This window comes from Orycteropus afer, unplaced genomic scaffold, assembly GCF_000298275.1.
Source record: "Orycteropus afer afer isolate SDZICR_OR568_19922 unplaced genomic scaffold, OryAfe1.0 scaffold00029, whole genome shotgun sequence".
NCBI classification, from domain to species: domain Eukaryota; kingdom Metazoa; phylum Chordata; class Mammalia; order Tubulidentata; family Orycteropodidae; genus Orycteropus; species Orycteropus afer.
The window spans coordinates 6,609,906-6,621,546 of record NW_006921616.1 but is presented as its reverse complement, the minus strand read 5'-3'; the positions used below and the strand labels follow the sequence as shown (position 1 = coordinate 6,621,546).

At 37.3% G+C, this 11,641-nt stretch overlaps 1 protein-coding gene across 1 annotated transcript in view; it reads right to left on the bottom strand.

The window, feature by feature from the left end:
• The window catches only part of LOC103192547 (GPI ethanolamine phosphate transferase 1), a 110,689-nt gene that overhangs the window by 11,468 nt on the left and 87,580 nt on the right, over positions 1–11,641 (bottom strand). The window contains exons 22-24 of the mRNA XM_007935542.2: positions 9,547–9,633; positions 6,862–6,917; positions 2,872–2,947 (exon numbers count right to left, since the gene is read on the bottom strand). Coding sequence (XP_007933733.2) covers positions 2,872–2,947; positions 6,862–6,917; positions 9,547–9,633 — 219 coding nt within the window. The remainder of the gene's footprint in view (positions 1–2,871; positions 2,948–6,861; positions 6,918–9,546; positions 9,634–11,641) is intronic.

The window sequence follows — 11,641 nt, the reverse complement described above, 5'->3', positions numbered from 1 at the left end:
GGGTTTGAACCGCCAGCCTTCTGGTTAGCAGTCAAGTGCCTTAGCCACTATGCTACCAGAGCTCCCAATCAGACCCTATAGGACAGTGTAAAACTACCCCACTGGGTTTCCAATACTGTAAATCTTTATGGAAGCAGACTGCCTAATTTTTCCCCACGGAGAAGCTGGTGGATTTGAACAACCAATCTTCTGGTTAGCAGCCCAATGCTGTAACCTCAGTGCCACCAGAGCTCCTTTTTGTACATACTAGTAAAGAGTAAACAGTGGAATGGAAAGAGAATATTAATGATATATAGAATAGTGATGAAACTGATTTTTAAAACTGGCAGTATTAAAATACGCAGGACAAAAGTTTTTTTTTAAAAAAAGGAAACCACCAACACAGATGCCAAATAATAGTATAATAAGAAATTGTGTTCTTATATAACTCAATCTAAGAATTACTGACAATGTTCAAAGATGCCAAAAGATTTTATATACAACATATACTACATGATTGAATATTAAGAGTCTATGTTTGTGAAAGGCATGGAATGCTGGGATCTAATCAATTATCAGCTTGGTCATTTGATTCACAAACCCTTGAGCCCATATGATTATGATTATTATTGCTGTGCAGTCAGCTTCAACTCATGGCCACTTCACGTGTAACAGAGAACGTTGCCCAGTCCTCACCATCTTTATGATGGCTGGTATGTGTGAGTTCATTGGTACAGCCATTGTCTGGTGCCTTCCCACCCGGGAGCTCATTTTCCAGCACAAGGCTGGACAATATTCAGCTGTGATCTGTAAGATTCTCATTGACTCGTTTTACAAAGTGGCTTGCCAAGCTTACTTCCTAGTCTGTCTGTGCCTGGAAGCTCCACTGAAACCTCTCCACTACAGGTGATGCTGAAGGCATTTAAAATACTAGTGGCATAGCTTCCAGCACCCTAGCAACTCACAAGCCACCACCAGGAAATAAACTGACAGAAAGGTGATGGTATCTGACCACACTACAACACTATAAGCATGATTCAACTGCTTGATCATTGCTTATTTAATTTTCTTAAATATTTATTTATTTATGATTATAAAATTCATACTTATTCCAAAACTATTTTTAAAAAAATGTGTATTGAAATGTAAACTGGTTTAAAAAATTCACAATCCAGAGCTAACAATGTTAATATTGTAAGGTATTCCTTACGACCAATGACAACATTTTTTTTTTTTTTAATTTTATACTTAATGTTTTAGAATAAGGCTGGTGGGATGAGATATGGAAAGCACTGATATTCAAGAGTGTGTGATCACCTTTTTCAAGATACTTACATAGGAATAAAGGGGTGTTCAGGAGAACCTTCACTTCCTGCCCCATCAGCAAACAAAAGTCATTAAATACCTTATGTCACTGCCTCACTATGGAGATTACATTAATTATTGAGAGTAATTAACCTCCAGATTAACTATGGATTACATTAACTATGGTGATTAAAGCAATAGCATTCCAATTTAATGAGCAGCCCTGGTGGCACAGTGGTTAAGTGTTTGGCTGCTAACCAAAACATTGGTGGTTCAAACCCACCAACTGTTCCAAGGGAGAAAGATGTGGCAGTCTGTTCCCATAAAGATTACATACCTGGAAACCTCTGAGGCAGTTCTACTTTGTCCTATAGGGTCACTATGAGTCAGAATTAAGTCTGTGGCAATGGGTATGGTTTTGGTCTTTTATTCTAATTTAACCATTTATTTTTCTTCCTTTCACTAATTTTTTAGTTTATTATTAATGAAAGGCCAGTGATCTTTAATAGACAAAAAAAAATTAAAAAGAAAACAAAAACAATTGTGAATGAAAATTAAGAAAACAGTAATGTATTATAAAATAATCCAATAGAGAATAGAATATTTGAAAATGCTGAACATCTTTCTGACATTTCTTAAACTTTTATTTTTATTAATGAAGTAACAAAAAGTAGATATTAATCTTTATAAGAGAAGATACACTATTTAACAATAATAACTTGTGTGATTTGACCAGAATGTAATCAGATTTTGTTGTTGTTGTTGTCATGTGCCGTCAAGTCAGACTCGACTCATAGCGACCCCTTCTTGGGTTTCCAAGGCAGTATCACTACGGAAGTAGATTGCCCCATCTTCCTTCCGAGGAGTGGCTGGTGGGTTTGAACCACCAGCCTTCTGGTTAGCAGTCAAGTATCTTAGCTGCTATGCTACCAGAGCTCCCAATCTGATTTTAGACAAGCATTAATTATTTTATTAAAACAAATACAAATAACTACATTATATGTGCCAGACACTATGGTAACCTATTAGCTGTGCGGGGTGGGATAGGTGGGAGGAATAAGACATACATAATGGTCCTAGAGAAGAAGGGGAGAACATTGGCTCCACTCCACTCTGAACCCCTGGAAAGCAAAGAGTGTGGCCTGATCATCCTTGAATCTGAAACACACAGGACGGTGCCTGGCACATTATTGGTTGAATTAATTAATCAAATCTAGCTATGTGAATTATAAGAAAAGATTGTGAGCTGATGATAGGCAGTCTGGCAGGTGGGGAACACAAACTCAGGTAGTGTTAGAATTTTCAAGAACACTGTAGTTTTGATCACAGCTTCCCCACAGGCTTTAATCACATTTCATAGGACTACCCAGGACTAACATGAAATCTTTTCTCTTTTGAAATAACAATACAGACTAATCATATTGTAGGTAAGGGCTAGAGAGGTCCACCTCCAGCCTACCAGTGGTATCAATGCCAAGTCTGAAGGGGTATCTTTTTCCATTGCTACTTAACTCTGGGTTACATCACAAGAGTTTATCATCTTAATGATCAGTAGATTAATAAAAATAATGAAATAAGAAAACTGACCCTCCATATTATCAAGGGTCCCATAATAAAAGGCTTAAATGTGGTCAGAAAGCAATAGACAGAAGAAGGATCAAAGCTGAGAAATCATGACATAAACAAGAAGTATTTTAGAATTCATGCCGTAACTTCAAAAGACTATTGAGTTAAAAAGGATGGTTAATGTAATTTTCCCAGTTCTGATCATACTAAAACACAAGCATACTCACTCTCAAAGGAAGTCAATGTAAAATGTAATTTAATCTTTTTAGAAACCACTCACATACACTAATAGGTATCTATATTTTGTTTGCTACACTAGACAAAATTTTCACATTTCAAATTATACATTCTCTTCTGTAACCTAAGCACTTAGCAGTTCCATCCAGACAGGATTAAAACAAATCTCCCTTAATAAAGAAAATCCAATATAATAGGCCCAAATGTCTATTGATATTTAGTTTTTGATAAAAATAGTATTTCAAAGTAGAGTACAGAAATGAATTATTCAAAAAGTAATGATGGAACAACTAGCAAGGTACCGGTGAAAAAATAAACACTATAGCCCCACTTCACTCCTTATACCAAAATTAATTCCCAATGAGTAACAGAAGGAAACATAAAAATGAAACCATCAAAGAACTAGCATGTGTGTGTGTGTGTGTGTGTATTATATAATCAGATTATAACAATAATTTAAAATAAAACCCACTGTCATCAGGGAGCTCTGGTAGTGTAGTGCCTAAGGCACTTGACTGCTAACTAGAAGGCTGGCGGTTCAAACCCACCAGCCACTCCTCGGAAGGAAGGTTGGGCAATCTACTTCCGTAGTGATACTGCCTCGGAAACCCAAGGAGGGGTCACTATGAGTTGGGTCCGACTCGATGGCACATAACAACAACAACAACAACTGCCACCAAGTGGATTACTAAGGCAATAAATCTTTATGTAAGTAGATTGCCTCATCTTCCTTCCATGGAGCAGCTGTATTCTTTCCGCCTTGTTTTGATGCTTCCTGTATTGTTCAGTGTTTTGCCCATAGAATTCTTCAGTATTGCAATTGGATGTTTGGTTTTTTTCTTTACTTCTTTCTGCTTGAGAAATGCAGAGCGTGTTCTTCCCTTTTTGTTTTCTAACTTCAGGTCTTAGCATATTGCATTATAATACTTTATTTTGTGTTGTCAAGCTACCTTTTAAAATATGCTGTTCAGCTCTTTCTACTTAATCATTTCTTCCATTCGCATTAGATACTATATGCTCAAAAGCAAGTTTCAGAGTTTTCTTAGTATTACAAGGAGCTCTGGTGGCACAGTGCCTAAGGCATTTGACTGATAATCAGAGGCTAAAAAAAAAAAAAATTGGTTAACATTCAACCATTTCAGAAGATAGCATATGATCAAGAACCAGTGGTACTGAAGAAGTCCAAGCTGCACTGAAGGCATTGGAAAAAAAAAAAAAAAAAGGATCCAAGAATTGATGGAATATCAATTGAGCTGTTTCAACACATGGACACCATGCTGGAAGTGCTCATTTATCTATGCTGAGAAATTTGGAAGACAGCTACCTGGCCTCCTAACTAGAAGACATCGACATTTGTGCCCATTCCAAAGAAAAGGGATTCAACAGAATGTGCAAATTACCAAACAAGATCATTAATATAAAACACAAGAAAAATTTTGCTTAAGATAAGTCAAAAACAGTTGCAGCAGTACATCAACAGGGAACTGCCAGAAATTCTGGCCGGGTTCAGAAGAGAACATGGAACAAGGGATATCAATTCTGATGTCAGATAGTTTTTGGCTGAAAGCAAAGAATACCAGAAAGATATTTACCTGTATTTTATTGACTATGCAAAGGCATTTCACTGTGTGGATCATAACAAATTATGGATAACATTGGGAAGAATGGGAATTCCAGAACACTTAATTGTGCTCGTAGCAAGGAACCTGTACCAAGAAGGAGTCATTCAAACAGAACAAGGGGATACTGTGTGGTTTAAAATCAGGAAAGGTATGTATCAGGGGTGTATTCCTTCACCATACATACTCAATGCATATGCTGAGCAAATAATCTGAGAAGCTGGACTGTATGAAGAAGAACATAGCGTCAGGATTAGAGGAAGACTCATTAACAGCCTGTGATATACAGATGACACAACCTTACTTGCTGAAAGCAAAGAGGACTTGAAGCACTTACTGATGAAGATCAAAGACCATAGTGTTCAGTATGGATTACACCTCAACATAAAGAAAACAGAAATCTTCACAACTAACCAATAAGCAACATCATGATAAATTGAGAGAAGACTGAAGTTGTCAAGGATTTAATTTTACTTGGATCTATTGAAGCAGCAATCAAGAAATCAAACAATGTATTGCATTGGGCAGATCTGCTGCAAAAGACCTCTTTAAAGTGTTAAAGAGCAAAGATGTCACTTTGAGGACTAAGGAGTACCTGACCCAAGCCATGGCATTTTCAACTTCCTCATATGCATGTGAAAGCTGGACAATTAATAAGGAATACCTAAGAAGAATTGGTACATTTGAAGATAGTGTTGGTAAAGAATATTAAATATATCATGGACTGCCAGAAAAAACAAAAGAAAATCTATCTTAGAAAAGGTACAGCCAGAATGCTGTATGGGAGTGAGGATGATAAGGCTTTGTCTCATACTTTGGACATGCCATCAGGAAGGGCTAGTCCCTGGAGAAGAGAATCATGGTTTTAAAGTAGAGGGTCAGTGAAAAAGAGGAAGACTGTCAATGTGATGGATGGACACAGTGGCTCAACAATAGGCTCAAATGATTGTGAGGATGGTTGGTGCAGAACTGGGCAGGGATTCATTCTGTTATATATAGAGGGTTGCAATATAGGAACTGACTCGACTGCACCCAACAACAACAACAATGTAATAATCGTAGGTAGAGGAATGACCTCAAGACCTCAAAGTAGGCCAAGTTCAAATGCAAAAAAGTAAATATACTTTTAAAAAATTTCAGACAGCCAAACTCTAAATAAAGTTAAAATAAAATGGCAAACTGGGAAAACAAGTTTGCAATGCCAATGACAGAAAGGCTAATGTTCTTAATATGTAAAAAGTTCTCATGAATAAGTATGTAAAAGGTAAACAAAGGCTATGGAAAAACAGCTCATTTAAGAAGAAATAAATATGGCTTATAAACACAAGTGAAGATTGTTGTTGTTATTTGCCATAGATTTGGCCCCAACTCCTAGCGACCCCTCCTTGGGTTTCCGAGGCAGTTATCACTACGAAAGTAGGATTGCCCAACCTTCCTTCCGAGGAGTGGCTGGTGGGTTTGAACCGCCAGCCTCCTGGTTAGCAGTCAAGTGCCTTAGGCACTATGCTACCAGAGCTCCCAAGTGAAGATTATCAACCTCAATCTAAAAAGAAATCACACTCAAATAACATGCTTGGAAAAGATTGACAAGTTTAGATGCACAGTGTTGGGCAAGGGTAGTATCATTTAATATAATCTCTTGGAAAATAAATGTCTTTCAGGAATAAAAATGCAATTTTAAATTTCAAGGAAGAACAGCTGCATTTGTAGTAATTCATCCCGGAAATCTGGCAAAAGTGTGCAAGGATGCATGTGAAGGAAGGTTCATTGTACAATCATTTGTAAAACCTAAAAACTAAACAAAGTAAATTTCTATCAGTAAAGTGCTAATTCATGGTACATCGATATTAAGAAATACTATGAAACCAATAAAAAGAAAAAAGTACACCAGTACAATGAGCTCCAAAATGCATTATTCAGTATAAAAGAAAAGTAACAGTGTATGCATATATATATATTTTTTTTTTTTTAATTATAGTATCTATATGCAGTTTAAATTCCTGATAGAATACACACACACACAATACTGAAAATGTTTATTTTAGCATTGTGAGGTGTGAAGGAAAGGGTGAGAATAAAAATCACTGTTCACTGTCTACATGTTATAGTGTAAATTTTTTTATGATATATGTATGCAATTTTCATTTAAAATTACCTATTAATAGAAGCTATATTTCCAGTTCCAAACAATGCTGTCACAAAGAAGAAAACCTAAATATAGTTAAGGAAATTCCACAACAAATAACAATTCATACCAAATTACATTTTTCATTTTAAAAAAGATATACCAATTCTACCATGAGGTTAATTTGCTTCTTAACCTTTGCATTTCATGACACACTGTTTTAAATCATTGTTCCTCCACTGTTCCTCCTTGGGTATGCATTTTGAAAGATCCAGGCAGTATGACTAAAGAAGCTACGTCTATACTGAGAACAATGAGTCTTGGAGGTCATCCTCATTCAGCCACTGATAACCTTGGGCAAGCCTTTGAATGGATCCTGTTTTCCTCTTCTCTAACAGGAGCAGGTTGGACCTACTGTATCTGTACTGAGCTGCTAGAGATTTGTTTCAAAAGGAGGGCATGATCTGGTATCCACTGTTTTTGTGATTTCCAGGATTGTAGTATATTATACCAGGGCCACAGTGATTACATCCTCTGACTGTAATAGAATTCATCAAAGATGAGATAGAGAATAGGAAAAACAACATCAGTGTTGTTAAGCAGAGAGCTTTTATTAAGTGCACAGTGACTGTGGTGCAGTGGATTACTTCATATGGCTCTTCCAGCTATGGTCTTTATGACTCCCACCAGATGACTGGTGGGTCCATGCAAATGTGAGGTGCCTGTGGTCGTCCACCAAGGGGACTGCATAGCTTACTAGTAATGTAAGTAAGGTACCTGGCACCCTTCTGGGGGTGGGATCATGCAAATAAGGTATATGGAACCCTAACATGGAGATTGGTCAGTTCCATCTGCTAGGCCTAAAATAAGCCATCCCAGAGGCAGGAAGAGGAATCTCATTAACATCAAGAAAGAAGAGCCAGGAGCGGAGCATGTCCTTTGGACAAAGAGCCCTGTCCTGAACCTCTTCGATCCAGGAGACAGAAAGCTGTAACACTCAGCAGAGAGATGACAGCAGCAGAGGCGGCAGCCCTAAGAGACCAGCACGCGTCAGAGTAGTGGGCTTCCTGGCCCACAGAGTGAGGAAGCTGAGTGCCTTCAGGCAGGAGGTTTACTGGTGGGGTGGGTGCCTCTCTGAGCACCTATCAGCAGAGCTAAAGAAACTTGTAGCACTTGCTAGCGCAGGGCAGAGGCTGAGGTCAGAGAGAAGCGTGCCCACAGCACAGCTGAGAAGAAGCTAATGTAACAACTATATCCTGAGTTGTTTCTGATCCTGAATTGTAGCCTGTTACTTCCCTAATAAACCCCATAATTGTGAAAAATAAAAAAGGAGGATATGGCCCTACTACATATGACAGACATTTTCAGCAGAAAGACAGGCTCAGTTCATATGCTTGCTATGTATGCATTATATGTGAACCACATGCTCAGCTCTTTGGAAGGATCCAAAAAAAGTAAGATGCAGTCTATTGGTGTCCAAGAACATACTGCTTTCTAGGGAAGTACTTAAAATAGTGCCTAGCCCACTGAAAGGGCTCAACTTAGGTACACACACAAAAAGTAGTAGGTTCCTATTGGAGAGGAAATATGCGACATAAAAACTTTCAGTGATGAAGTTTCAGTGTCCTTTGAGTCGGCGAGTTGGGCCTTAAATGCATTTATGAATTCATCCATTTAACCAACATTTATTGTCTAGTAGTGCCAGCAACACAGCTTGTTGGTGTTGTGTGCTGTTGTGTTGATTCCAATGCACAGTGACTGCGTATGACAGAGTAAAGCAGTCACATCGGGCCTAGGCTGTAATTTTTACAGAGCAGATAGCCAGGTTGTTTTTCCTGCAGAGTGGATGGTGGGCTTGCATTACTGACCTTTCGTTAACAGCCGAGTGCTTAACAACTGCATCACCAGGATTCCTTGGCAATAGAGCTGGGCATTAAGAAAATCATTTTGCTTAATTTATTTTTATTTTTGCAGTGTTCCCTCCTCCCTTCTCCTATTCCTAGTAACCAACAAAGAAAGTTTCCTTCCATATATAAAACTTTCCTTGACTTTTTACAATAATGAACTAATATAATTTTTGTCCTTTTGTGATTGACTTATTTCACTCAGCACAAGTTCCTTCAAGTTCCTCCACATTATGCAGTGTTTTGTAGATTCTGCATTATTCTTTAGTGTTGCATAGTATTCCATTGTGTGTATGTACCATAGTTTGGTTATCCATTCTTCTGCAGATGGGCACCTAAGGTGTTTCCATCTTTTTGCTATTGTAAATAGTGCTGCAATGAACATGGGTGTGCATATATCTGTTCTCATCCTGGCTCTCACTTCTTTAGGATATATACCTAGAAATGGGATTGCTCGATCAAATGGTTTATCTAATTCTAGCTTTTTAAGGAATTGCCATACTGCTTTCCACAGTGGTTGTATCATTTGACAGTCCCACCAGCAGTGTATGAGAGTCCCAATCTCTCCACATCCTCACCAGCCATTCTTCATCTTCTGCCTTATTGAAATTTGGAGAAAATTATTTTAAAATGAGAGTTGTTGAGAAAACTAGTGAGTTTAAATGGCTTTTCTCTAGTTTTAGAAAGAGAGGTTAAATGGCTTCCAATCAATATCACTATTAAGGGGCAGGCAGACATACCTTCTACATCTTCTTACTCCATCAAATGAGAGATTGTGTCTCCTTAAAACAAAAGCACTAACAAAGGATACAAAGAAAAAGACCCTGCGGAAGTCATCCTGATAGAGTTGTCGAAACTGTGTCATATCCGTATGATAGGAAAATTTGATACCAGCGAGCTGTGAGATAACAAGAAAAATACTTATATACAATAATATTTGTCTTACTTCTACACTCAAAAGAAAATTTACAGTCCAAATTTAAAAGGCTAAAAAAGTAGCCAATGCTGAAAAATGGACGATAAATTATGCATTTATTGTTTAAATATACCTTAATTAAATCTATCAAAGGGTAGAATATATTGCTAGTAACATACTGGATGCAGTTGTGTAAGGCTGCATATTTGCAAAAAAGCTGGGACTTGGTCTTTTTTAAGCCTTTATTTTTCCTCTTTTTCAAAGGCTCCGATTTCTCAAGAAAAGTCTTGATCTACTCAAACCAAGGGATGATAGGATATCTAAAAATACGCTAACATAAATGATTTTTCTGTTTCTCTAATCATCAGGTAATTCTAACTGCAGGTAAATAATTTTCTCCCAATGAAAAAGAAATATATTCTTTTCCTTGGTAAAAGATAAAAGAACTCTATTCTAGGGAGATGGATACATCATTTGCTTAAACACCCTATCTACCCAAAAAAAGAGACATCATGGGTGGGTTTAAATGAAAAAAAAAATGCTGCTCATTCAGTGAAGTCTTGGGATGCTATACTAAGTTTTTCCAGAAAAAAGCTAAGTTGGCTATCAGTTGCAAAATTTAATTGTAAAAGTCATAGTATTTTTTTTCAAAGTTAAAAGGCTACTTTAGAAATCAGGCTATAATATAATTTATTAGCATATTAAAGAATTAAACTCAGTTTTCTGAAATATTTATGTAAAGGACAGCCTCCAACCATTTACTAGAATCTGATTAAAACTGTTTTTCTGTATGGTTTTCATATTCCAAGGCTGACAATTAAAAAGTGATTATAAAGTTTGTTCAACTATGAAGGAGTTTTTCTGCAATATTCATCTTATCTGACCAGAGTAAAACTATAAATATTCTATCACCAGTTCCTTTTTCTAAGAAAAAGCCAAGAGATATCAATCTATCTTGCTCAACATGATGAAGGTAACCTTATCATGTGATGGGCTTTAAACCAATTCAAAGAATACAGTGTTGAATAAGCCATGTAAAATGTGGACCAACGCCACAATCACAGAGGTAAGAGAGTAAGAATTTTGGATTAGGATGACTAGACAGAAAATAGAACACTCATATGTCACCTTACCTAGTTCATAAACTTACATGTGACAACATGAATATACTTCTTACAAAAACAAAATGAAGGAAGGAAAAATAGGTGAAAGTAAACAAAAGAAAAACATGTTTTCTCTTCGGTTCTTTCACCTATTGTTTTGGGCTGAATTGTGTCCCCTAAAAATATGAGCTGTGTGTTACCACCCTTCTTTGTGGATGCAATGTCATTCGGGAACCAGGTTTTCTTTGTTATGTTAATGAGGCCATACCATTGCAGCCCATCTGAGACATAAACAGAGCAGAAGAGACACAGAAGGAAGGAAACACAAAGGCGGAAAGAGTCAGACCGCCTGGAGATCCCCAAGGAACCCAGGATGAGAAACTGAAAGAGACAGAGCCTTCCCCTAGAGCCAACACCCTGAATTCGGACTGAGAGCTTCTTGAACTGTGAGAAAATATATTTCCGTTCATTAAAGTTACCCACTTGTATTTTTTATAGCAAATAAACTAAACTCAAAACTCACTGCCATCAAGTTGATTCCAACTCATAGCAATACTCACTGGGTTTCCAAGGTGGTGAATCTTTACCGAACCAGATCACCCCATCTTTCCTCTGCAGAGCAGCTGATTGGTTTGAACAACCAACCTTCTGGTTAGCAGTCAAATGCCTCAGGTACTGTGCCACCAGAGCTCCTTACTAAGAAAACTAAGGCACCTATATTGATTAAGGTACCTACATAGATTTTTCTCTTTTTATATTACTGATATCTAAAAATCAGTTTTCTAGTGCTATCTTTAAAAACAACAACAACAACAACAACGGGAGAGGGGAGCTGTTGTACTGTGGTAAACTGTGGTCAATGACATGAGACAAAGTATATGTGAACT